General features: G+C 43.9%; 1 protein-coding gene and 4 non-coding genes across 7 annotated transcripts; 2 read left to right on the plus strand and 3 right to left on the minus strand.

Moving 5' to 3' along the window:
• The first annotated feature begins 283 nt into the window (after positions 1–283).
• NARF (nuclear prelamin A recognition factor) lies at positions 284–20,746 on the plus strand. 3 transcript variants are annotated; one of them, XM_030506619.1, is made up of 12 exons: positions 284–480; positions 1,059–1,141; positions 1,613–1,693; positions 2,680–2,823; positions 4,617–4,749; positions 6,010–6,144; positions 11,152–11,270; positions 12,333–12,462; positions 13,167–13,239; positions 15,573–15,710; positions 16,305–16,462; positions 17,037–20,746. In XM_030506619.1, exons 2-12 carry the CDS (start codon positions 1,115–1,117, stop codon positions 17,276–17,278), a joined length of 1,380 nt encoding a protein of 459 aa, XP_030362479.1. In that variant the 5' UTR covers positions 284–480; positions 1,059–1,114; the 3' UTR covers positions 17,279–20,746. The 3 variants fall into 3 exon arrangements, with proteins under 3 accessions (XP_030362479.1, XP_030362480.1, XP_030362478.1); XM_030506620.1 differs by having other exon boundaries at positions 435–850; XM_030506618.1 differs by lacking the exons at positions 284–480; positions 1,059–1,141 and having other exon boundaries at positions 1,181–1,693.
• A 1,411-nt stretch (positions 20,747–22,157) lies between these two features.
• Positions 22,158–22,229, minus strand: TRNAQ-UUG. The gene has a single exon. It is a non-coding gene; the product is annotated as a tRNA-Gln (tRNA).
• Positions 22,230–22,859: 630 nt separating this feature from the next.
• On the minus strand, positions 22,860–22,931 carry TRNAQ-CUG. The gene has a single exon. It is a non-coding gene; the product is annotated as a tRNA-Gln (tRNA).
• A 1,202-nt stretch (positions 22,932–24,133) lies between these two features.
• On the minus strand, positions 24,134–24,205 carry TRNAM-CAU. Its single transcript has one exon. It is a non-coding gene; the product is annotated as a tRNA-Met (tRNA).
• An 880-nt stretch (positions 24,206–25,085) lies between these two features.
• LOC115616867 lies at positions 25,086–25,192 on the plus strand. The gene has a single exon (XR_003994423.1). It is a non-coding gene; the product is annotated as a U6 spliceosomal RNA (small nuclear RNA).
• The last annotated feature ends 1,892 nt before the right edge of the window (positions 25,193–27,084 follow it).

A 27,084-nucleotide genomic window follows, 5' to 3' on the forward strand; every position in this document is an offset into this window, starting at 1 on the left:
AGCGGCTCCAGCGCCGCAGCACAGCTCTGGGGCGAGCCGCCCCGTCGCGCTGCCCGGTGTCCGTAGGGCAGCGGCGAAGCTCGGGGCCGCTGTGCCCCCACACCAGCTCCCGGCGGGGTGCGGGGCACTGCCCGCGGGGTCCGGTGCCCGGCAGCTCACAAGCCCGCTCCCACTTTGCCGCCCGGGTGGGATTTAGCGGCGCGGGGCTGGGAGGGGGGGGTCCCGGTTTGCGGGAGGTTGTATCGTGGACGCGCAGCGCCGCGGGGTCCCTCCGTGCGCGGCCCGCGGCGGCGCGCTGCCGGCGGCGGCTACGTGCCGCTGCTCAGGTCCACAATGAGCCCCGCCGCGCGGGGGGGCGGGGAGGCGGCGGGCCCAGCCGGGAACCTGCCGGCGACAAGGCGGAGGGCGAGGCGGTGCCGGCCCCGCCCGCCGCTGCCGCCAGCCTCCGCCCGCCGGGGACGCGACCGACGCGGCGGCGAGGTACGGAGCCCGGTTCCTCGTCCTTCCACCCCTCCTCGTGGGGTTGTTTTGGGGTTTTTCAGGGTTTGGGTTGTTGGGTTTTTCCCCCGCCCCGTGGAGCTGATGAGCTGTTCTTCCGTGTCGGCGGCGGCGGGGAGGGTGTTGCGGTGGCAGAGCCCCGCTCTGCTTGCGGAGACAGGGCCGTGATGTGGGGCGGCCGCCGCGCCTGCCGGGACACCTTCCCCCTGGGGGCCGTTCCGGTCGCCGAGCGGTTTTTACCCCGTGTGTCTTCCGAGAGCGCTGCGGGCAGCGCTCGGTGTCCTCCGGCACCGCGTAACGGGCTGGGGCAGCGGGGAGGGACGGGACGGCGGCGTTCGGTGCTTAATTACAGGTCAGTAAATCGCGGAGCACGTGAGGGGCGCGGCGGGGCCGCCCCGGGGGCCGCATTGGCTGCGGACGCGGGGCCCGCCCGGCGGGGGCGATACGGGGCAGGAGGCGGGCACGGCAACAAAGGGCGGCGGGGACGGGCGGGTGGTGGCGGGCGCTGGTGTTGGTGCGCGGGGCTCACCGGCCTGCCCCGCTCTGCTCCTGTCCTGCAGTCCCGGCGGCGAGGACCGCTCGGCAGCCGCGGCACGGCCGGGGGGCGCCGGCGCAAATGAAGTGCGAGAACTGCACCAAAAAGGTGAGTGCGGCGGCGCGGCGGAGGGCTGTCGTGTTCTCCTCCCTCCTTCTCCTCGCCGGCGAGGCTGCGGTGTCCCCGTTTGCCCCGTGGGGCGGAGCGGTAGCTGGCTATCAGCTCCAAGGTCACCGGCCCCCCCCCGGCGCGCAGCCCCGAGCCCCTTCCCTCGTCCGCGGCTCGGAGGAACACGTAGTGCGGCGGCAGCGACGGGTCAGCTGCTGCCGTGCTCGGCTTAACCCCCCTTGGGACTAAAAACCTTGTAAATATGATAAAAACAGTGAATTTAGGAGTTCTTCCCCCGTAGCAGATGCACTTCGGTGACAAGGCATCGTGTGTAAAGGTGTAGGTTTAACACGGTCAAAAACTACAAATGAACTAGATCAGTTTTTAATGATACACGCGGTTCAGCAAAGATGTTCTGACTGAATGGGGAACGTATTTTGCATAATACGTGGATTTTCTGTTTTGTTTCAGGAGTGCAGTAAAAAGCAGAAAAATGATGATACACAGAGTACATCTGTTGATGCACTGAGTTCAAGTGATGGTCTCGAAGAGGTAACGGTCCTTCTGAAAGTCATAATATTCTCTTATTTGTGTTCTTTTTTTGTTGTGTACCTCAAACGAGGTTGTAAGTAGAGAACTTTCCAGCACTAAATATAACCACTCAAGAAGCAGTTGTAAGCAATTACGAGCACTTCTAGACCTCTCATAACATGAGAATCAAGAATCTTTAGGAAACGTGACATACAAACTCCTTTACTATAAAACAAACCAGAAATTGAAGTTACAACTTTTTTTTTGCTGTATGTGTCAAAAATCTCATATCAAGCTTCAAAACAGAGACTTGCAAGGAGAAAAGAGGAGTTTTGATAGTACAGGTGCACAGAATGTGTCCTTATTCTTTGCATTAGACAAACTTAGCTCACCTCCTGTTCTTCAACATAGAACTGTGTCCCTGGGAATAAGTTCTTCATTGGGGGATTAGTTTTGTTGTATTTAGAAGTTGCCTGGTTACGTTGCTCCTCTACCCAAGAACTCCTTCTCCTCACAGGTGAGATGTCAGTGTATTGTAGCCAGAAGTTTGAAACTCTTGCTCTTACAGTATGTGTTCAGTGTAGTTGTAGAGCTGCATTCTGATTGTCTCACCTCGTGGTAAAGAGCCAAAGCCCTGTTGCTGTTAGGGAGGCACGTGGCTGTTAAAGGGGTTTAATAGTGCAAGTAAAAGTTTTCTCAGTTGCTTGGCAAGTTGATGGGGACAGAAAAATCAAGTTACTAGAACACAGAGCAGGGGCTAAATTTAGATCTGCGTTTACATTTAAACATTTTTCAGTTTTGGTGTAATAATAGGAGCAGAGCAATGAGGAAGGATAGGACAAATTATTTTGATTACTTCTAAATAATCTTGGATATTATGCACGTGTCATGGATTGTCTTGTTTTAAAGCAGTGACAGGATGTTTGTCCTTCAGCTGGGTCATTGCAGAGATCTTGAAAATCGGTTGATCATTGTTAAATACTTGTTTCCTTTTTTTCTGTCCCCAGAAAAATGAGTTTCCTACATTGGCTAATGCTAAAACACTCCTTAGTGACTGCCTAGCATGTGACAGTTGTATGACATCGGAGGAAGGAGCCAGAGTTTTCCAGCAGAATCAGAAGGAGCTCTTTCGGATTCTTAACCTTAATAAGGTAAAGTGACACAAACACTAACACGCTGCTTCCCGTGAGGAGGTGGCAATTACAGAATGACTAAGCAGCTTGCTTTCCCAAGGCACATAATGTGAACATTTGCAGGATAGGCTTTTTGCAGAGAGGAAGTGAAAACTGCAGGCAAGATGATTATTGAAGTGCTTAAAATAATTTTGCACTAGAGATGCAAGATCACAGCACTTAACCTAAATCATAGAATCCCAGACTGGTTTGGGTTGGAAGGGACCTTAAAGCTCATCCAGTCCCAACCCCCTGCCATGGGCAGGGACACCTTCCACTAGAGCAGGTTGCTCCAAGCCCCTGTGTCCAACCTGGCCTAGGGGAAAACTGTGGCACCTGCAGTAGTAAAATTTTTGGAAGACAACTAACTCATTACTGCAATAACAAATTAGCCCGTGGCTCAGTGGGTATAAATACTCATACCTTCATCACTAGGACTGCTCTGGGTGGTTATCAAGCTGTGGTTTTGCAAGTAGAATTGTTTTTAATATATATTCAAGTGGAACATATTTGGAACAGAAGTTTTTGTCCAAATTCTTAGCAAAACTCACACAAATGTTCTGTGGTCTCTTATCTTCTGCTGAGTTCTGGATTTCCTGTGAGCTGGTTGCTATGTATGGTGCTCAGATGTTTAGATCTTAATACTGAATTATTTTAGTTGTGTTCCAGGCTTGTGTGTCCTTGTTTGGTAAGCAAAAGCTACTAGAATTGATGTTTTTTCTTAATCTATACAAAAGTGTCATAAATAAGAGGATTCCTTACATAGGGATGCAATCTTCTCACAACTAGTTTAACTCTCGATGCAGTATGATATTGTCATACATGATCTTGTCACGTAAGAAAGAGAAGAAAATGGGGAGGAAAACAAATCTTTTGGGTTACATGGGTGAAAGCTTGAAGCCTGGAGGCAGCCACGTGCCTTCATCAGAACTTCAGGGGTCCAGAAGAGGACAGTGAGCAAGAAAAAGGCTTTCTGGGCACTCACAAGCTCTACTTGAAGGGTCATTACACAGCATTTAGGGTGCGTATGTACATACCGTGGTCTCTAACCTTTTAGGGTGAGGTTTGTCTGTGGCATAGTTAATGGTTTGTTTTCCAAGCTTTTCACTGGTGTGGAAAACATCCCAACTAAAACAAGATCAGTCTTCAGATGAATGTCACAGTCATCAGAGCTGTACAATGGTGCACCTCTTGTCAAAGGCTTCTTCAGAGCCTGCAAACACCAGTTTGTTGAAGGTCCTGTCTTGCCAGTTTCCCTCAACAGCTTCAGTGATGGAGACACAGGAACTTTAACAAAGGATCACATCTGTAGTTTGCTGGGTTGGATTTGTATCTTCAGATGCCCATGCTCCTGTCAGCATTAGTTATTCTAGCTGTTAATGTCTAAACATAGAGGGGTTTTTCATATTTGCTAGAAGGTTTCACATCACTAGAATGTCATAGGTGCTGAATGTCTCTTAACTTTCCTTATGCCATTAGGAGAGCAAGCACAGAATTGTCTCAGGGATGTGTGTGTGTGTGTGAATTTCCCCAAGTTGTATAAAAGAAACATCTACCCATGATTGCAGATGAACACTGACAGGATCAGAGGAACATCCTGGCCTGCCCTCAGGAACCTTGGTAGTTGTTTCACAGGGATTTTAATGATACACCTCACTGAAGCATAAGATGCTGAGGAACAACTCCAGGAGAGGAAAAGGGAGGGAAAGTTGGAAGCCTTCCCCTGTTGTAATCACAAACCTTGTTTTCTTTGCTTTTGTTTTATCTACTAGAAATGTGATACCTCAAAACACAAAGTGTTGGCAGTGTCTATATGCCCTCAGTCATTGCCTTATTTTGCTGCTAAGTTCAGTCTCTCTGTGAATGATGCAGCCAAGAGACTCTGTGGTTTCCTCAAAAGTCTCGGTAAGTTTGGGTTTGTGATGGTGGAGCAGAAGGGGGAGATGACTAGGTTTTTGCTTCCTCAGCAGAACTCCTCCTTACACAGTCAGGAAGAGCCATTGCACAATCTAGAGTTTGAAATACGCACTCTGTGGTATTAATGACAGTGCAGAGCATGATATAACACCAGTTTCAGAAGCAGATTTACCTTGTTGATAGGAAAGATCACAGTATAGAAGGACATGATAGAGCTGTCTTTGAAACCTTCACTACCAAGAAGTCGGGAAGGGTTTGGTCATGAGCTTCAGTAGGATTTCTCCTTATTTTGTAACTTGAGGGAGGAGGGAATTCTTATCCTAAATGCCTTCCAGTCCTTTTGACACATTAGATCTGTAGAGGAGTTTCAGTTTCTTTCCTCTAATTTGAAATTACATGCCAGAACTATTGTACCTGCCTGGTTTATGTTAAAGCTGTGCTTCCTTTGCTCTTTGTATACAAAGATTTATTTAAAAACCCGCAAAACTTTGCCTATGGGTTTGTGGGGTTTTTAATGTACTTGAGAGAGGAAGGAAAAGGATAGCAATAAACCTATAAACTACTTCCCTATGTATATATATGTATGTATATAAATTTTTCATAGTTCTTATGCATCTGTACCCGGTATATTTTCTTCATTTAGAGGGAATGCAGAGTCCTGGTGGGCCTCAGTTTTCTTAGAACACATTGATTATCTGTGCCTCGCTTGCTGCTGGGCCCTGCTCAGTGTTACGTAGGCATGTGGGGAGGATGTTGCTAAATAAGCAGGCAGAAGAGCTCTGCAGTGGTGCTGATATGCTCCTGTACCTTTGCAGGCAACTTCAGCAATGGGAGATATGCCTCTTAGGTGGATATCTTTTTGTGGATAATGATATGAGACTTCAGTATGTCTTGTAAAGAATGCTCCTTTGCAGGAGTCACTGCATATAGCCCAGGAGTGGCAAAATCCCATTCAATTAAACAAAAAGCAAGTATATGTTGAAAGGCAAGCTTCTCCTAAGGAAGCAGACAACCATTTGGAATGTTGCTAGTCAGCAAGTTGGTGGTCCTTTTAAATTCATGACCTAGAAGCCATGCATTGAAAAGCTATCTTCTATTTTAGACTTTACTATTTGTGAAAGTTTGAAGAGGGGAAAGACTATACCCATTGATTCTCCAGGATTTTCTGTAGACCTGGAGCTTGAAAAGAAGCCTGTGAGATGGAAAACACTCTAGTAATTCCCTTTTCCTTCCTGCTTTCCTTCATAGGGGTGCATTATGTGTTTGACACCACTATAGCTGCCGATTTCAGTATCCTGGAGAGCCAGAGGGAGTTTGTGCAGCGGTATCAGCGGAGGAACCAGGAGGAGCATGCCTTACCAATGTTTGCCTCGGCTTGCCCTGGTGAGAACTGATTTCTCTGACCTTCCTGTGCTTCAGCCTAGTCTCAGTGCAACTACCAGGGGACTAAGAGAAGTCATTTGGGAGCTTTATCTAAATTATATCATTTTGGCTTTGCTTTTCTGATACACCAAATACCACACTCAGTACTTGTTATGGGTAGCGCTGATAATCTGTAATGCATTTCAGTGCATTGCTGGAGGGGCCTGTTCTTATGGGCTGTTGGGAGAGCAGAGTTAGTTTCCAGTGAGCATCATCAGCTTTCCCATACGTTCGTGACCATAAATGTAAAGAATGGATGGGATCTGGTGCTGGATAAGGCATGTGCCAGTTCAGTGTAGGGACTTACCCAGTCGGATACGAAGGTTACAATAAATTCCCTGTCTGCACCTTACAGTTGTCTTCTCCTGGAGCTCTGTAAAAGGTGAGGAGTGTAAATTCTATTGTTGCTCTTCAAAAAACCCAAACAAAACCAAACACCCAAATCCCCAGCTTTCCTGTAGTCCACAGCCTCTGATAATACAATGAACCTGAACTACAGATTTTCTGGGCTGGTGTTTATATGTGGTATTTATTAGTTGTATTTCTTTTCACTTCTGTAGAAGAGGCATGTTTTACATGTGAATCTCTTGGTAATGAAACTGAGGTGCAGAAGCACTGAGGTTTTTAGTGCTTTCTGTAAGACCTTAGGAGAAATGAATCAAAACTGGAACTGAGGAGCTGGTGGCTGCTGCTGTTGTGTTCAGACCAGGGCTGAACAGGGCATTTCGTTATTAAAAAGAATCTTTAAGGAAATTTGCCAACTATAATTAGCAAATATTATAATTTGCTATAGTTAAACCACAAGCTCTGTTTTCTTAAGCAAAGTTTTGAACTTGCTGCTTAAGCCTAGGGGAATGTAGCAAGTGACTTTACTGACTGTGAGATGATTATGTCTAATACTTCCAAAATAATTCCCACTTGAAATGTCACAGACCTGACTCAATAAATGTCTCACTTCTGAGAATTTTGCACCTGAAAATCTGTTCTGTTATAAAAGGAACCTGTATTTATCACAACTGAAAAGATGCAGAACATTGAGTCACTGTTTACTTTTTCCATTTTTTAGCACACCATCATTTCAGTTTGAGTCACTTTCCTAAAGAAGTATCAAACAAGAGGTAAAAGTAACTCCTTTGCCTACCCCCCCCAACTCCACCCTCAAGTTCATGGTGTTGCTTTTCGAAAGGCTGATAAAAATACTAAAATACTTCTTTCTAGCTTTCATAGAATCATAGAATGGTTTGGGGGTGGAAGGGACCTTCAAGATCATCTAGCTCCAGTAGAAATTGCCCAGAGAACAGCATTGAAATAACCTAAGTGGGTTGCATTCTTTAAAGCAGTGTTACAGTGACCAGAGAGTGAGTAAGAGTCGCCTTTGGTGATACCCAGAACCTGCTGTTGTCACTGTTTTAAAGTTTAAATACTGCTATTTGAGTTACACTTGTACTTTTTTTTTTTTTGTTCTGTGTGTTCTGGGTTATGCTTTAGGAACTATGTGTGTGTATTAAGAGGAAAAGTATCTATTTGGTTTTTTCCTTCTGCTATTGTTATCTTACTGTTACCCCCTATCTTCCAAAGCAGACATACTGCTTTTTTATGCAAAACCTGTGAAGTTGAACCAAGCCCCTGTTGCTTAGCTTTGTCTTGTACATGTTTCATTGAACATTCAAAACCTCAAGATTTCTTATAGAATTTCTGAGATAATTTTGATTTTCTTCATCTAGAAACTCAGCTCAGATGATCTGCTGCTTTTATTGGAAATATTTTGAAGTAGTTCGTGGGGCACTTCTGTTGCCTATTCTACAACAGCTTGTTTCTGTTTTCAGTGCTAGTTCAGGTGTTAGCTATCTGCTCTGGTATAGGTGTTAGTAGAAGCACAGGTGCTTTCTATTTGTGGAAAACTGAACCAAAATATCACTGTGAACCCAGTCTCAAAGCATACGGTGTTTCATTCCCATTGACAGCAATTACAGGGAAAAGAAAACCCACTCCATCATCAGTCATCTTTAAGCTTGTTCACTGTGTTCCCTGACTTTAATTGTCTGGGTGCATTTGCTGTTCCTCATTCTCTTTCCTCTCTCTACCCCCAGAGCACATAAATTTGTGCCAGAAATGTTGTTTACTGGGTGTGTTTATCACAAAATGGTTTTTATATAGCTCTGTAGATAGAAGGTCAATGTGAACTCAAGTGTAACTGCTTTATTCTTACTTATCTTCGGGGGAAACTTTTCACAGAAATACCATCCTCTGCAGGAGTGGTCTGTGGTGTAAAATCTACCATGAGCAAAAAGAGCATACATAGCCCATATAGTCCCAGAGCCTGATAAAAGGGCTTATTTTACTGTCTCTGTCTTAATTGTTCTTGCCGCCTCCTCCTGCTCTCAAAGTGAGCTATTGGGCTGGGGGGGAAGGGTCCTTTTGAAAGTACAACAGTGTAGCTACTGATTGCATATGTAATATCCCAGAAGTAGTTAGTTACCTTCTTAAACTTACCAAATAGGTAAGCAAGATGAAGCACTTGCTCTGGGAACCAGCCAGCATTTGTAACGCATGGCCAACCTCTGAGCTCCAGAACAGGTCAGCAGGGCAGGCTTACAACAGAAGTAGGAGGAGTAACTGTTGAGGATTCACATGCTTTTGTCTCAGTCAATGAAACTGATTTCCTTTTACAGGACTGAGGTTTTACAGTAGCAAAAGTAGTCTCCGTTTTTCTGCACTTCATAGTGATGAATAGATATTTATAGTGTGCATCTGTGCTCTGCTCATGATAAAAGTAATGTCTTCAGAAGCGCATCAGAGTGCACAAGAATTTATAGTGATTTGTAGGGGTTTTTTTGTTCTTTAATGCTAACACAAACCAACAAATGGCTGAGAATGTGAGTGAGTTTCTGAAGGGTGTAGGTCTGTATGGGTACAGAGGTACATTGATAAAAGAACTGGGTATCTTTGGCTTCCTGTAGCCACGGCTCTGGAATTCAGCCTGATTCATGAGTAGGCAGAAACAGTGCGTATGTGAAGCGCTGATAAATGCCTCATGCTCTCATTCACCAAGGCTGCCTGTATAATGAAACGGTGACTAATGGTCATCGTGGAGCTGGAACTACTGAGCACTTGTTCCATCCACTGCAAGGAAAGAAGCAATTTAAGATTTAAAAAACTGCTTTGGACAATACTTGCCAGAAGCCTCTTGGGAATTAGGGAGGTGTCCTTATAGTTCAGGACTACAGTACCTGAAACATCCCAATTAGAACCAGGCTCAGAGCAGGAGTGCTGTGGTGGGTAATGGTAATCATGGTTGCCATACAAGGGAAGGACCTTCCAGGAATGCTACTGAGTGCAAGGCAGAATTTTCTTAAAAGCTTACTTTGTTTTTATTTTGTTTGAAGCTGGTTTTGTTCTGTTTTGGCAGCACTTGAGACTAAAGCCATTAAAGAAATAGAATATACGTATCATGCAGTATGCGCTAAAACGGCCTTTGTACCGAGCACCAAGAAATTAAGTCATTTGTTGCAAGTAGTATCTTGGATTTAAAGTCCTAGTTGAAGGTGGACATTAAGCAAACGTCCTGTCAGGGCCAGGCAATTCAGCACAGTCCTGATTTGCAAGTCTATAGTCCCTAGGTTTTTCTACAACAGAAATGAATGCTTGTTGAAGATACATCTTTGAGATACATCTTTGAGATTTTACATGGAGACCAGTACCTGTTCATCTTGAAGTCTGTACCTTAGCAAGAATTGGCAATATCTAAACAGCTGGAGGATCCTTTTGTTTCCCTAATACTACTTTCTCATTTTCATCAGTAGAACTTTTATTACACTGGGAAAATCACTACTCTGCCTTAGAGAGACAAACGGTCTGAATGCCACCTGGGTACCAGTTTTGTGCTGCTGTTGGCCTTTGTGTCAGTGTTCTGACTTAAACGTTACTAAGAGTTTCTATGTATGTGCTAATTTCAAGCTTAAGAAGTAACCTACAGGTTTTTACCTTTCCTGGCAGCATGCACTTCACAGGAATTCTTCTCTTTTATGTAAGCACTAATTTGTCAGAAGATGAAAGACTAAAGTGTGATACTTTTCACTGTCAGCGTCAAAAGCAGCACGTGTCCCTAGAAGGCTGGGCCTGACTCTTCTATACAGTTTAGGTGTTTGGTTCTCGGTCTGGGCTGTTGTTGTCAGTAAGAGTTACAGTGCCTTAGAAAGAATTGCACACCCTAAATAAATATCTTCATTTGCTCATTTGTTGGTTCGTTCCAGTCCTGGAAGGTGGGGAATAATAGAACTTCTCTGCATATTGGGGGTGGAGTGAATGAATATATGTAGCTTGTCATAGCCTGCATGCTGAAGGACTTGGGTGAAAGGGAGGGAGAACTCTTGAGTAACTAAGAATGTTGACTACAGAGAGATTTCAGTGTGTGATTGAGTGTGTGGGCATTTCAGGAGGTGTGGCTACTCTAACAATAGTAAAAGAAGCCTTTTTTTTTTCCAGGCGTAATCCATGTACATGTTATGATAATGCTTTCATGTGACTCCTGGTCTAGAGGGGGCAGGCTGGGTGCATGGATATTAAATCTCAGGAAACAGAAGGTTACAGTTAAGCAGCTGAACAGAGTGCATTTGTTATATCTGGTGATCCAAGGTCTGAGGTCTAGAGGGTCAACCTACTCCTTGTTAGCTGGGGTACTGTTCTTTTTGCGTTGTTAAATGTATGCATTAGGAAGGGTGTAATAGGTCATGAAGTTCAGTGGCTTCTAGGTCTAGAATTCACACAGTGAATTCTTGATAGCCAACTGTAAAGCGTTATTAACACAACCTTGAGGTTTCCTGCAGTTCCCAAGGTGGGGCTTCCAGCCTACACAGACATGTCTCAACCTATTGTAAAGGTGTCTTCATTTTTAAGAGCTGTTCTGTGACTGCTGCCACTTTGCCATGCTTGTGTGTCACTCCTGACCGTGAGTCTCTGTTGTTCAAGGTTGGATCCGGTATGCTGAAAGGGTACTTACCAATCTTGTGACCTCTCACATTTGCACTGCAAAGTCTCCACAGCAGATCATGGGCTCCCTGGTAAAGGGCTACTTTGCCAGGCAGCAGGTAAGTAATTCTGATTAATTTTTACCACATTACTCTTCTAAAAGGAAGGGTTAGTGGGTTTTAATACTGTATATCTCATAGAATCACAGAATGGTTTGGGTTGGAAAGGACCTTAAGATTTATCTCGTTCCAACCCCCCTGCCAAGAACAGGGACATCTCCCACTAGACCAGGTTGCTCAAGGCCATGTCCAACCTGGCCTTGAACACTGTCAGGGATGGAGCATTCACAATTTCCTTGGGCAGCCTGTTCCAGTGCCTCACCACTCTCACAGTAATGGTATTATAAAGTGATAAAGTATCTTCCTGAATAGTTTGTCCTTTACTTGAAGAATAAATGGTGCTCTGCTGCTATACCTATGCCTATGATAAGAAGAATGTTCAAGGAACCTCATTTTGCGCAATGCAGTGTGAGCTGGCAGCAATCCTCATGCTCCCAGTGCAACATGGATTTAGATATTTATGGATAAAATTAAATCCAGGGGAGCTAAAGAGGTTCTTGTTATATGCTGCCTGTGTAGTTCTATAGCACAGCCAAAACAGGAGTGAAAGACAATCATGTAGAAATTACCCTGTTACCTGGGATCAATAAAAGCATTGTATCCTAGAAACTTGTTATCCTCATTTTGAATGTTGGAAAAGTTGCTGTCCTTTTTATGTGTCCTATTTAACTGACTCCATGTTATAGGGAAGTATTGCTACCTCCCCACAGACAGAGAAATACTGATGGGCTTACTGTGGATGAGAGTGAATGACAGGTAGAAACAGAATTCTGGAGTCCTGGCTTGCATTCACTTTCTAAGGCAATCAAAAGCTGCAGAAAATGTAGCCTGAGGAATAAGTAAAAGTTTCAGCCAGAAGACTGACTTTGGCTGCTTCTTGCTGATGCTTTGTGACTTCTGGCAAATCACTTCACCTGTGTGCAGCAGTCTTTACTTGTAATTGCTAGGGATTGATTACTAGTGTTACCTGCAGAGAGCTTATGATGGTATTTTTGTCCTTGTCCTCCTTCAAAAGCTGCTTTTCTCTTCATGGAGATCACATGTGCTCTCTTTGTTCCACAGAACCTGTCTCCTGATAAAATTTTCCATGTAATTGTGGCGCCTTGTTACGACAAAAAACTGGAAGCCTTGAGGGAAGATTTCTTCACTGCCTTGTATAATTCACAAGAAGTTGATTGTGTCCTGACATCAGGTTAAAGCTTCTTTGAACTTACTATTTATAAATATAGAAGTGAATCACCACTGTTAGAATAGCCTTTGTGCCAGACTTTGCTTTTTTCAAGTCTGCTTTAGTTGTAAGGTTGGCTGTTCTGCTGCTGTAAAAGTAAGCGCTTGTTTTTGTGGTACTGGTAGAACAGGTATTGTATAGGGAAGGCGAAGTGAAAAGATACTTTCCTTCTAAGTTGGTATTCATCTGAAAACAAGATTCCGATGTTTGGTTTTGTCAGCCTCATGAGAAAAATAAGAGTTATGCAAATCCATATTTAAAATCGTTGTCTTGCTTGTCTGTGGTTATTATTTAATCTCCACTGGGGCTATTCTTAACATTCCAAGTGCATAGCATCAGTGGCTTTTTGATGTGGCTCTTGTCGTTGGGCTTCACGTCCAAGCTCCATACCCTCCTTTTCCCCCTGCAGTGTAGAAACATCTTCCCAACTTCACCTAACAGAAAGGCTCAAGCGTAGCTTTATGCAGAGTTTGGAGCAAGCTGAAGGCCTTTTTTTCAGGGCTGGAAGTGTCAGGCTTCTCAGTTACTAGGGAGAACTGACTCTAGTAAGAGTTGCAGAAGATGACTGTAAGCACATATAAGCATTGGGATACCGATGTCTTAAACAGAGGCACAGCATGTGTGTTTTGCTTTGTCTTGAAAGTAAAATGTGGTGTGTTTCCCTACAGGTGAAATTGTCCAAATAATGGAGCAGAAAAATGTGTCTATGAAAGATGTGACTGAAGTATCTGTAGATAGCTTGTAAGTAGTTCTGTAATGGATTGCTTCCTTTTTCTGATGACAGACAACAGCACCTTTGGGCATATTCAACATAAATGTAAAACTTCTCAAAAGAATACTTTTTTTCTATTTTTAAAGAAAAAAAGGCCTGCATCAAAACCTGAGTGTACTAAAGCCTCATCCTTTATATAGTGGCCAAAAAGCCCCAAAGTATTCTTAGATGTTCATTGCTATATATAAAACTAATACGAAACAGAGAATATGGAACTGTTTATACTGTGTAAATACAAAGCAGTTAATTTGAGGTAATGACCCCGATCTAGTGACTCCTTTAATATTTGTGATTTTTGAAGACTTGTGTAGCTCCTTACTTCGTTTTGATGCAGTAATATTACATTGGACTCTATCCCAAGGTGCTCCTAAGTGTGACTGTCTGGGGGTGCTGGCCTCATTCAGTGCTCTCCTGTGCTTGAGCTTGCATAGAGCTGGGCAGTCTCACCTGCCCTCTCCAACTGCTGGGCCTCACACAAAGCTGCTGGGATGCAGTCGTGGGGCTGACCATCTGTTCTGTTTTCTCTCTCATTCAGAACAGCATCTTGACAGTAAATTTCCACTTCCCCTGATACGTTCATGTAGAATTGATTCCTTTCAGGAAATTTTTATTTATTTTTAACCAAAGACAGCAGATTTTCAAGATTAGCTAAAATTGAGACGTGCTTTAGATGAAAATCACACAAAGCATGGGAGAGATTCTGTTTACTTCCTGACTGGCTCACCACGAAGCAGCTTGCATGTTTTAATTCTCAGGCTTAGTTACAAAGGCTGGTCTCGCTATTCACTGATCTGTGTTCAAGTTGTGACAGATGTTACTTGGGATCTTTCCAAGGCGATGGCAGTGGAGCAATCAACATGATTTCTTGCACAAAACAGCCCTGGAAATGTAAAAAAATAATCCTTTTTGCTTTGTCCTGCTTGGGCCTGATCTTGGCTGGAGAAGTTTAAGTGGTGCAGTGGTAACATTTTCAGAGCTATGTTTGTAGTAGCTCCTGTGATCACTTCTACCAGAGATTGCTACACAGAATTACATAAATAAAGTTCTTACAGACATAATTACATAGAGACAGTAGTTTATTTCTGAATCAGCCTGTCCAATGAAAGAACATTCTCATTCAGAATACACCTGGTTTATTGGATCAATTCCTGTTGGAAAGTAATGTTAATTTTTAGAAGGACTAATCTGATAATACTGGTTCGTGCTGTGAGACCTGATGACATGAATATTTGCTCCTCTGGGGTCTTAAAAGTAGATTTTGCAGGGAAAATTATATTACTTGAACTCTTTCTCTTAAAACAAGTCCTAGCACAGTAGCAATTTGTGGTGAAGTGCTTGGTATTTAAGAAGTAGTATGAACTAAGTAACTCGTGTTTGAGTTCTCAACTCGCTTTGGTAGTTAGAGAATGCGAACAGATAACAGTTGGCTAAAATTAGGAGACATGTCATGAAACAAATTCACCCAAGGTTATTAAACAAAAGTTGCAGTAGATGCAGTGGCATGGCATAGAGAGAACAGACACACTACATTTGTAAACTTTGGCTCATTAGTAATTAAAATAGTTCCCCATCATTATTAAAACTTCAGCAGTTTCTGTGAGGTGTTTGCTGGGGTAATTTTCCCTTTGGGTTTGTGGTTAATGCTGTACTGAGAGTGCTGCTCAGGCACTGCCTGGTGGTGTGGGCCAGGAAAGGTTGTATCTGAATGTTCTGGGAAGAAGGTAGTTACATCTAGAGAGGCTCTTACATGTAAGAGCAAAGACATAATCTGTCTCTTTGCTAAGCTGAAGACTAATATCTCTTCCTGAAACAAGCATTGCCACACACCCCTATTGATTTCTCCCTTGTGAGCCTGCAGAGCAGCAGCCTTTGGCCATCACCAGCACACACACCAGTGCAGTTCATAATCCAGCCTCTTGTGCTCACCAGTGCTGGTTTAAACAGAGGGAGAGGTGGACCTCCAGGTGAATACTATGCCCAGAAATGTTTCCTGAGCAGTGAATGGCTGTTGGTTAACAAGTCTTTAGGGTGTGTCAAATGTGCATTCTTATCAACTACCGTTGCTTGAGGTTTCTGAATGTGGAAAGTCCTGCAGCCTTTTATTAGGTTTTCTTTTCATCATCTTGCTGCCGCCCTGAATAGTTGTTTGGGGTTTTAAGCTGTAATAAATAAAAATGTTAATATATTCTCACTGCTGTAAAGCTCTTTGGTGGGGGAGACAGAGAAAGGGGAAAACACACTACTTTATTGAAGTGAAAGAGTGACATTTTGGAGCTGATCTTTCTTTCTGGTGTTTTCTAAGGTTTGATGAAATGAAGGAGGGAGATGTAGTAAGGCATGATGGGAAGAGATCTGATGGTTACCTGGAGCACATTTTTAAATATGCTGCAAAGGAGCTTTTTGGCATGGAGGTGAAGGAAATCACCTACAAAGCATTAAAGTAAGTTAGAGATTTGTATTCTTGTTGTGTGGAATGGGCTAGTAAGAATTGAATAGAATACTTTCAGTTGGAAGGGACCTGCAACGATCATCTAGTCCAGCCTGACCAAGTTAAAGCATGTTATTAAAGGCATTGTCCAAATGCCTCCTTGAACACTGCCAGGCTTTGGGGCATTGACCACCTCTCTAGAAAGCCTGTTCCAGTGTTTGGCCACCCTCTCTGTAAAGAAATGGTTCCTAATGTCCAGTCTGAACCTCTCCTGGTTTACTTGGTGCTATTTGAACCGTAACACAGTTTTGCTCATCTGACTCTCTTGCTTATAGGCAGTTACGTGTTACCTGTAGATCTGTTGCCGTCAAGTAGCTCCTGCTAGCTTTAATTTTACTAAGTTACTTACACTTAAAAATTAAGTGTAATTCTATTCTGAAATCTCAACTCCAACTTCTGCTTAACTCAGTTTCTAAAATGGAAGAGTTGACCTTAATCTCACTGTTACACTTGTTCTGCTCTCTCTAGAATATCCAAATACAACACAGTTGGATCATCCTTTTTGGTAATGCAGGGGTTTAAAATGTTCTCTGTGTATCTTTATAGGAACAAGGACTTCCAAGAAGTTACCCTTGAAAAGGATGGTGAGACAGTGCTGCGTTTCGCAGCAGCTTATGGCTTTAGAAATATCCAAAACATGGTTCTGAAGATGAAAAAAGGAAAGTTTTTATACCATTTTGTAGAAGTCCTTGCCTGCCCGGGAGGTAAGAATGATTGTGGATTCACAGTTGTTCCGCACATGTATCTTGAATCCCAAAGGAAAGTTGTCTTACAGGCAGGCACTTAATTTCTTAATTCTCCTCTTAATAATCTAAAATGCTGATTATTGAATGAAGGGTGCAGGATACCAATTACCTGGGCAGAGTTGGCTCAGAGATTGATGGGGTTTTCTAAAATGAACCACAATGTTATTTGCTCTCTTCTGACGTATAAATAAGCGACAGCATGGCTCTTATGATTACTTCAAACGTCAGAGGAAGTCCTCTGAAATGGTCATTGTCAAGGGCAAGAAAAGACAAGGAAAATAATTAAGATCATAAAACCATTGAGAAGGCTGATAAAGATTGTTGATGTGGAAACCTCATTTACATTAAGATGATGTTGATATTAGAGTTGCTTTAAGTAAATACAAATTCTAATAGGATGGGCAGTAGATTATGTAAAGAGACAACTTTTTTTCAGACGAACTGGGAGGGGGGTGGAATCCAGGTTAACAAACTTCCTCTTCATACCAAATCTCCATCAGCCTTATGGCTTCTTTTCTTTCCTTTTGGTAAGGGTGCCTAAATGGAAAAGGCCAGGCACAAACTGAAGATGGCAAACCAGATAAAGCACTGCTGAACCAGATGGAAGAAGTGTATGCTGCGATACCTGTCAGACTTCCAGAAACCAACGTGCACGTACAAAAGATGTACCAGGACTGGCTGGAAGGCATGGACTCTGAAAAGGTCCAGGAGACTTTGCACACCACGTACAGTGCAGTCAATCAAACAGCAAGCAGTTTGGATATCAAATGGTAATAAATCCAGCTTGTAAAAGGTTTGCTTAGGTTAGTTACAGATTCAGCACTGGAAACATTCTATGCAATCGCAGATGCTATGCACTAGCCGAGTGTATGAATGAGACGCTTCCCAATTGTGGATTATTACTTGTGAAGAACAATTGCTTTTTAAAACCAGAAAGAGAAGTCTCCAAAAGCCCTGGTTCCTGCCATTGCCGTTTAACTCTTCCTGTGTGTAATCTCCTGTGTATAATGGATTTCTTTATTCAAAAATATGATCTTGTAAGGTACTTAAGCACTTTCTGCCAGGGGCAGGGAGTGTAATTCCTGATGAAGTTACTCCCAGAATTGAAGGGTTCCCTTCACAAAATGGGCTCCCCAGGAAGGTGAGATTATTCTACTCCTCTTCCTAAGTATGCAGTTCCTTTCATCATGGGGAAAACAAACAGTCCTGAATTCCAGAATTGCAGTTGTGAAGTAAGGTGGGATTTACTTGCCTTGTTAACAGCCCCTTTACAGGGACAAACGTGTATGTGGAGAAGTGGCATGAATTCATGTATGCCTTGTCTCCATATTTAACAAAACCTGCTCAGTTCCAAACTAGTCACCATTCCTTACTGATGTGTTGTTTTGTAAGGAACAAAATGCTTCATATAAACTGAACGTGGGGAAACTAATGCTAAATGGTTATAGTGCAATCCTTCATTAACATAGTTCCAGATAGGTTGGTTGGTACAAAAAGAGAACTTTTCTTTCCTTGTAAGTTTTCTTAGAAACTTGCAGCTAGGAAGAGTGGTGCTGCTTGCTTTGTCAGGCTTTGTACCAAGAGTGAAACATGCATATGCACTGTCATGTGAGCACATGCATACTACAGCTTTGCTAGGTTTGCAGAGCCAGACTTCCAGCACTTTTACTCTCTCATGTTTTGGTACACAGAATACCCGATTGTTCTTTCATTTATCTCCATGTTGACAGACTTCAAGTGAAAATAGCTTCATGGAGTGCCTCTGAAAAAAGCCACTTAGCCATGCTTGTGAGCTCCTCGAAGTTACTATACATCAGTATCATGAATTTTGGTGTGCTTACTTTAGGTATACTCTAGGGATTTCATTCAACAAAGTGGTATTTGCATGCAAGCTTTTCCTGCAACCTCAGGAGTTGTCCAGAGGGTTATTCAAGAATGTAATGGACAAAAAAATACCCTACTGTCAGACTTCCTTAGATTTTCCTAGTAGCAATGGGTTTGTTCAGGATTAATGGCTGTTTGAAGCTGGCAAAGTTTCAGCTTTCCTTTTCCAGCCTGAAATTGGGGATGGGCTTTTTTAATCATTTCAGACAGTTTGAATGAATCTTCTTGTAAACTTCTTAATGTTACAACTACTTGTATGAGTAAGACCTAATACTGCAAAAACCTGTGTGTCTTTGAAATCCTCATTTGAAATAACTTGAACACAGTGGATGGGAGAAAGGCATCAGTGAAGTCAGTGCAAGTTCTTGCATCGGCTAAACACCAGAGGGTTCAAAAGGAGAGAACCAGACCTAAGTGTGTTACCTTGATGACAAGAGAGTTCTCTTAATGCGAAGCTGTTGATAGAATTGCAGCTTTCTATTAGACCTCCACCTAAATAACAAAACATTTCACTTGGAGGGATGTTTTCTTTCAAGTATAAATGAATTTGATTACTGTGCTACCCAAATGCACACAATGAGATTACACCCATAAGTTCGCCTTTGTAAGTTGTTCCTTGTAGTAATAAAAACATTACGCTTACGTGGTGCAATATCAGAACATCTACAGAAATCTACCTCTGTACAGGAAGGGAGTCCAGAAATCGTGGAAAGACCTATGTATAGCCAGAACTGTAGTAAATATCTCCTAATGAACGATGGTGGTGTTGCATGAAATTTCTGAACAGATTACTTCTAGAAGCAACATCCAACTCCTTTGGTCTGAATTTCTTTGTCATGATTTCCTCCAAAAACTTCAACAGAATTACCTTGTAAAAAAAAAAAAAAAGTGGTCTTGTTCTGTTTGTATAGGCATATGTTTCTATGTATATATGATGGCATGTTTAAATTATATTGCTTCAGTTTTCTGTATAGTATGCTTTTTTTTTTTAATGTGCGTATACTGGATGGAATGGTATGAAAAAGTTGTTTGCTGTTCTGATGGAATCTTCACTAAACTACACAAGAGCTGCCTTGCGATTCTGAAAGGACACCCTTGAACTGATTGTGCGACTTAGAAATGTTCCTCTTGTGTAGGTGGTGCTGCCGTGTGTGTTCTGCCATTGTGCTTGCCTGGGGCACTGAAGGGCCCTGCTTCCCGTGCTGCTGGGAGTCACTGGGAATGGGCCAGTAGGTGAAATAAATCTATCTGTGATGTGCTGTGCTCCCATAACAAGGGAAACCGGTGGCTAAATCAGTGCATAAAATAAACTACTTCAATTTAATCCACCATTTCTTCCATCTACTCAAGTGTTTTAACCTATTGAGATGGTAGCAATGTAAAATTCTACTAGATGATTTGTCTGCTACGGTAGTTTTTTTAAAGACAAGGCATCTAACTGCAGCTGTTAGTGGCTAGGTGGAATGTATGTATAATAGCTAGTGACTTACAGTGACTGATACTAGTCTTTTATTTGGTCAGCTTTTGTTTTATAAGACTTTGAAGTAAAACTGACTTTAAGTTTTTAAAGCCCTTTTCTTTAAAGTGCCAGTTGAAAAAGATTTCTCCCTTAACTGTAGTGAATCTTCTTCCCTCTGCCTTGTTTCACTGCAATTTTAACGTATATCGGAAAAACCTTGTTTCTGCAATTCACATACAGTGAAATACTTACCTGAGGTTAAATTCAGGCTTTTAAATCTACAGCTGGGAAGTTTGTTGTTCCTGACAATACATGTTTCTAGCCACATTTGGAAAATACAGCATGGTTTAGTTCCCTGGTATGATTTTGGCAACTAATAATTTTCATTGCTACTGCCTTTTCGGCAATGGGAAGAGTTCCTTGTGTGGTCACAGCCACAGTGCTTTACTTCTCAGTTGAATGTTGTGCTGAGACAGTCTTGTCTCTAGATGATTTTTAGAAAACCCTAAATTGGAGGCATTGCAGGAAAGTAACTGGAAATGCTGAATTAACTTGGAAATTGTCTTGGGGTATTACTGACTTGAGCGTATCAAGTGCTTGATGCCTTGTGTTACATTACTTTGTTCTGAGACTGCTATAACAAGGGGTATGTGTTGAGAGGACCTTTTGCTGTACCTTCTCCAGTCAGTTTTCACCCCAGCCACAGCACCTCATGTTTGTCCACTACAGCTAAGAACAGACAGACGTGGGCTATGCCATCTCTTAGAGTAACAGATCTGTAGGCAGCAGTCTTCAGCTGGAATATATTTGGATAATGTTCAGTTACCTAAATTTTGGTGCTTTGTATTCAAATGGAGCATGACCATGAATTGTCCTAAATAAATCTTGGTACTGAATTATTTCCTGATTCTGTCTCATTCCGTGTAAAAGCTTAACTTCTGAAGTACATCTTATTTTAGCGTATGTGCTTGTCTGGTGAATTTAGCATGAATGCTTAGTCTGTAACAGTAATACTGTATCAGATGTTTATGAGTATTCTGGATTACAGCTGGACTTCGGACTGTGGCAGGAGAAAGTTGCTGGGTAGCAGTATGAAATGGTAATGTTGCTTTATAGTTTACAAATTAGTTTATTTATATTAGTTTATTTTATTTTTTTTATATTTTTTATTTTTTATAAATAAATATTTATATATTTATATTAGTTTACAAATAATGTATTGAATCGTATCAAGGCAGACAAACATCTAGTGGCTTTAAAGCTCCCTTCCCTGGGAAGAATGATGCTGGATGGAGCCAATCTATAGGGGCTGATAGCCCTATAGTATACACACTTACTTGAAACACTGGTGCACAAGGAACAGTGAAGATAAGTGTGTATAGTCTGATATTTAGAAACACAGTTGGGGAAAGGATGAAAATTAGCCTTGACGTAGAGGAGAGATTTGTATTTTTTTTATCAGTGGGTCATGTAAATATTAACAGATTTGGCAAACATTTCCATATGCCTCTTTAAAGAGAGTTAATACCCTGACTTCCACAGAACAGCCTCTAGACCTCGAAGGTTCCTCAAAATAGTGACTACTGAGGGTGATCTAAATTTTTTTCAAGGGGTAGTAAGGAGTGGTTACCTGGCCAGAGAAAACACAAGAGCTTAAGTTCAGTTTGGTGTAGAACAGGGCTGTTGCTGTGTAAACAACTACTAAGGACAGGATTGAGGAGGGGAGCCAAGGTGTTCTGATGTCTTTAGCTACTCTTGAAATGAAAATAAATCAAATAAAAAAATTGTGTCAGCAGAGGAAGGGTAATTTCTATTTGAACTCTCCCCAATTTGATCTGTGAGATTCTACTCACACTGAAATTGCTGCTTTTCTGTGAATAATTAGGTGCACTTGGAAAATAATGTCCGAATTTGCACACTTACAGAATCTGAAACTCAGATTTTCCTCTTGCCTTCTTTTATTTATGACTTTATATAAAACAATAGTAGCAGATAATGAAAGACCTAATAACATTGTAGTAAGAACTATTTAAGGTCTTATTTGCTCTTTTTTTGCATAGCTGTGCAATTTAAGAAAATTTTAATAGCGTGATACAGTTCAGATCAAGGAAAAGCCATTTGCCCTTTAGCTTTCCCGGTCCCACCCCTGTTTTGGCCAGCACCCCGCTGTGCTGCGCACCAGCGTTGCAGTTGGTTCGTCGGGGCTCGTTATCTGGGCTACTGCGCAAAGCCGCCTCCTTTTAGGTCGCTGTGAATGGGTTGTGCCGGCGAGGGGCCACCAAGGACGGGTAAAAGGACGGGCTGCGTCGCAGGTTCTACCGAGATTTGAACTCGGATCGCTGGATTCAAAGTCCAGAGTGCTAACCATTACACCATAGAACCGGGTGGTGGCACTCGCCTCCGCCAGCCCGGGGAATAACCCCACGGTGAACGAATCCCATCCCCCTTCCGCCTCGGTGGCTGGAATGATGGGCCGGGAATTCGGTGCAACTAAAGTCATAACCTTGCAAGCCTTTCCGTAATATTCGTTGTCTTCGTGGTGTAACGATCGCCAAGACGCAAGGTCAGACAGCAAACACGAGCAGTAGGGCAGCATCTTCTTTCAGGTATGCAAACGGAACCCTCACACGTGCGCTGGGGTTCAGCAGGCAGCCTCGTGCTTTTCTAATGCATGAGTTAGAGTTAGAACAACCCACACGGGTTGTTTACAGCGTAGAAATAAAACGAATCCCTCACGTTTCAGTATACTATGGCATGTCTGACATTTTTCAGATAATTGACGTAAGAATGTCCTAACCTAGCTGTAGTAAATAATAAATGGGGGGGAAGGGGAGGGGAAATCAGAAAAACTCTATGGTTTACTTCTCTTTGCTTTTACATCCGTGCTGCCTCCTCAGCACAGGATGTCGGCAATTAATGGCGTTTCAACAGCCTGTGAAAAAGACTGTTTTCCCTAAACTCATTTTCCGTGACGATGACCAGCAAAAAAATCTACCCAAACGCAAAACTTTCAGGTTCCACCGAGATTTGAACTCGGATCGCTGGATTCAGAGTCCAGAGTGCTAACCATTACACCATGGAACCGCTGACAACAGCCCCCAAAGCACTCCTTTTGAGGGGATCCTACAAGAAAAACGAGCAGAAGCATTCTTCCCGTTTCGGAAACGCAAATTCTTTCTTGCTTTGCTTCTCTTTCATTCCGCACGTATCAATTCTACGTAAGAATGCCACTGTTCATTTATTGCAACGTTTCACAGCACTGAAAATAACATACATTTAGAAGCAGCTTAGCATTAAACCATCACTAAGCTATTTCTCAGATAATTCAATTTAAAGCTTGATTATAGACTTCCAATACCATGTGCACTGATTTTTACTTCACGTTTGTATACTCGTTTTGCTTTCATGCAGATTTGAGTATTTGCTTGCTATATCTGAAAAGAAGCAGGGCCCCCTGTCTCAACTATTGGTTTTAGTTTGCCAGATTGTTTCCTCTCTTGATATTCACTGATCAGTGTATAGGTAACAGAATGTTTCATTTAAACGGGCAAGACATGGAAAAACTACAAACAGATGCAACAAGCTTTTTACACATAATTAAAGACATGGAACTGTTGGAGCACCTCTAGAGGAGGCCACAAAGATGCTTCAAGGGCTGAAGCACCTCTGCTATGGAGGCAGGCTGTGCTTGTTCAGACTGGAGAAGGGAAGGCTTTGGGGAGACCTTAGAGCAGCTTCCAGTGCCTAAAGGGGCCGACAAGAAACCTGGAGAGGGGCTTTTGACAACGGTCTGTAGGGACAGGACAAGGGAGAATGGCTTTAAACTGACAGAGGGGAGTCTGAGATAAGCTCTTAGGCAGAAGCTCTTCCCTGTGAGGGTGCTGAGGTGCTGGCACAGGGTGCCCAGAGAAGCTGTGGCTGCCCCATCCCTGGCAGTGTTCAAGGCCAGGTTGGACACAGGGGCTTGGAGCAACCTGCTCTAGTGGAAGGTGTCCCTGCCCGTGGCAGGGGATTGGGACTAGATGAACTTTAAGGTCCCTTCCAGTCCAAATCAGTCTGGGATTCTACGAAATCATCAAATAGTGCTAGAAGAAAAGGTTGTAGTAATCATATGACGGTGCATTCTATCCTTCCTTTACTCGCACCCACTACATTACACGTCAAGATGGTTTAGGGAAAAACAACTGTACTCACAACGAGTTTCATGCAATGGGACCGCCTGTAAAGCAGCCTTCCCGCTCACCATGGATCGCTCCACCGGGCAAAAAGCGAAAACGACAACCAGCTAGCAGAGGATGGTTTCGATCCATCGACCTCTGGGTTATGGGCCCAGCACGCTTCCGCTGCGCCACTCTGCTGTCTGTAGAGGTCTTCTCACGCCTGGGCTTAGAGCGGACTGCCCGCCGCGATCCCGCCTGCACGGCCACAGTGACCGCCCCGCTCCTGCCACCGCCCCGGCGAGCACCGGCAGCCCCTGCCCGGCGCAGGTAAGAACGTTCCCCACCAGTGCGGGGGCCCCTATTACAGCCCCTGTGTACTTAAAGACACTTGAAATAACAACAAACGGTTTAAATGAGCTGTATGTTACCACAGATGGTTGATACTAAACTACTTTAAGTAAGAAATACGATGTATTACTATAGAAAGTTGATATTAAACTAATTTAAGAACGACGATATATTACCACAGAAAGCTGATATTTAATTTAAGAACGACGATATATTACCACAGAAAGCTTATATTGAACTAATTTAAGTAAAATCAACGCTATATTACCACAGAAAGATGGTATTAAACTAAGTGAAAACGGCGACATATTACCACATAAAATTGATAAGCTAATTTAAGCAAAACTGACGATATTTTACCACAGAAAATAGCACTATTACTAACTGCGAAGAACTGAATATTGCTGCCTTTAGCGTCCTCCGAACGTTATTTCTAAGGTACGGGTCCCCCGGGCCGCCACTCGCCCGCAGACCCTCGCCTGGGCTGTGGCAGCAGCCGCTCCGCCCCAGTGTGCTTTGCGGTCGTTTGCATAGAGCACGGCACCGAAAGCACCCTTTGCCCCCCCGCTCCGCCGTCCCTCCGCAGCCCAAACACGGCGCAACCCGGCGGCCGACGGGTATAAAGTGTGCTCGGACCGGCACCGGCTACTGCGCGACACGTGCGCTCGCCCTGTCCTAGAGAAGTCCTAACTCCAGGGCTACAAATAGCTGAGGGAAGAAGCTCCAATTCGTGCTCGCTTCGGCAGCACATATACTAAAATTGGAACGATACAGAGAAGATTAGCATGGCCCCTGCGCAAGGATGACACGCAAATTCGTGAAGCGTTCCATATTTTTTCCACCGTAACTCTAGCCCACCACCCTGCCCTGGCACTCAGCCAGATCCGGTGCCCCTGCAGACACGGGGACAGCCTCCAGTTATCACATTCTTCTTTCACGCTGCTTCCTTCCTAAGGAGCCACTGACTTTGAAGGCACAAGGATGGGAACTGGTGCCTGAATGTCCCTCCGAGGAAATCTTACCTGGCGCAGGCTCCTCCCGCACTGTGTGGGGCTGGTTCTCCTCAGGCGGAGCTCCAGAGGCTCAGGGTTATACAGAGAACTTCGGTCCGCACATTTTCTTTAGCACTCGCACTAATACTGCTCATCCAATTTACTGCTGTTGCTGCAGAAAAAATGACTCCCAAAATTAGAAAGTCTGTCATGAGATTTTTGGCCCTGCGGGGACCTGCCTAAGGACTCAAATCACAGTGTAAGCACCTGGCCAGTGCCTTTTTGTGGTTTATCCTCTCAAGTTTTGCTTCCCACATCTCAGCTGCTCTCCTCAGCAACTCATTTTCTCTGGACACAGTGTAGTGTGGGCTCTGGCACTGAAAAGGCTCTCCTGATCATTGTTTATCACGCGTTTAAGTAAGGAGTTTGCTCTATTTCACACTCCTGTCATTACAGTCCTTTGCCCGATTCGGATCTGACTCAGCTCATGCTGTCAATGAGGAAAACCGTGTTGCTCCCCACGCCAACTCCGCACACAAGCTCCACTTTACTTCTCACAATACTTTTTTGTCAATAATCGAAGGTCTCTTCCCAACCGCCACACTGGGCGAATTCGGACATAGAGTAGGAAAACACACCCCTACTGCTGAGTTATCTTGGCAAAACTCATTCGAGCCACTTCTGCCCTGTCCGCTCTTCCCCTGCTCCACTGGGAGTGAGGAGCCCCGTGGGGAAGATCCGTTTCGTGTCAGGGAACGGCGGCTCTGCCCTCAGCCCCGGCCGGGGACGGCGGCTCCCGCCTCAGCCGGCGGGTGGCGTCACAGGCGTGGCGCCTGCTCCCGGGTCCCCCTGAGGGGGGCGGCCCCGTGAGCGCGGGAAGCGCCGGCCCTGAGGTGGGTGCTATGGCGGCCGGTGTGCCGTGGCGTCCTCTCCCGTCGCTGTTCCTAGGAACCGGCCCGAGCCCTCCATACCGCTTCGGCGGGGGTCGTAGGGAGCAGGCCCCGGTGCGAGGCTGCTGCCCCTGGGGCTTGTAGGGGCATCACTGAGGGAACTGCTGCCTCCTCAGGCTCCGCTGAGTGTCCGTGTGAGGATTTTCTCGTCAAAGTGCTTTTATTTTCATGCAGGTCTTCTTAAGTAAAGCAAACTGTCTGGCTGTCATAATTTTTTCATCAGAAAATTGGGGTAGTTCAGTGTAGTTGACCAAGTAATCTCCACTCATGTTTTGACCTGAGCATGATTCTCTTCCATTAAGCCAGCATTAAAACGTGTGAGTATTGTGTTAGTGCAGTCAATACTACACATTTAGTTAGAATGGTTACAAAACCAGCAAAATGTGTACTTGTACTTGAGCTGCTTGCAGGTAGAGGAACGGATGATGCTTGTCCTGAGAGGATTTGTTGGTCCCAGATCACTCTGACCCTGCACTGGAGCTCTGGCAGTTCCCCACTGTCCTGACCAGAGCTGCCTCAGAGCCGTCTGTTGCTGGATCAGAAATGCTCTTCAGCTGCAGCCTCCTATGGAGAATGGGGACTCACAAGGAGCTATGCTGCAGGTATTGCCACCTCCCAAGGAGCTCATGTGTTCTGAGTTTGCCTAGAGAAAAACAGCAATCCTTCTGGGTATTGCTTAGATGGCTTCCATAAGTAAGTACTTTCTCTTGCTGAAGAATACTGAAAGTAGCTGAAATTCTTGCCTGTTGGCGAGGTGGTAATTCACCACCTTTCTCCACACAGCAGT

The sequence above is a fragment of the Strigops habroptila genome, chromosome 14 (assembly GCF_004027225.2).
Source record: "Strigops habroptila isolate Jane chromosome 14, bStrHab1.2.pri, whole genome shotgun sequence".
Lineage (NCBI taxonomy): Eukaryota > Metazoa > Chordata > Aves > Psittaciformes > Psittacidae > Strigops > Strigops habroptila.

Excerpts from the sequence above, each read along its gene's own strand:
- NARF (XM_030506618.1), top strand. The coding sequence starts at position 1,565 with ATGGGGAACGTATTTTGCATAATACGTGGATTTTCTGTTTTGTTTCAG. Across the intron at positions 2,824-4,616 it reads GGATTCTTAACCTTAATAAG|AAATGTGATACCTCAAAACA; the intron begins GTAAAGTGACAC and ends TTTATCTACTAG. Across the intron at positions 15,711-16,304 it reads ATCACCTACAAAGCATTAAA|GAACAAGGACTTCCAAGAAG; the intron begins GTAAGTTAGAGA and ends GTATCTTTATAG.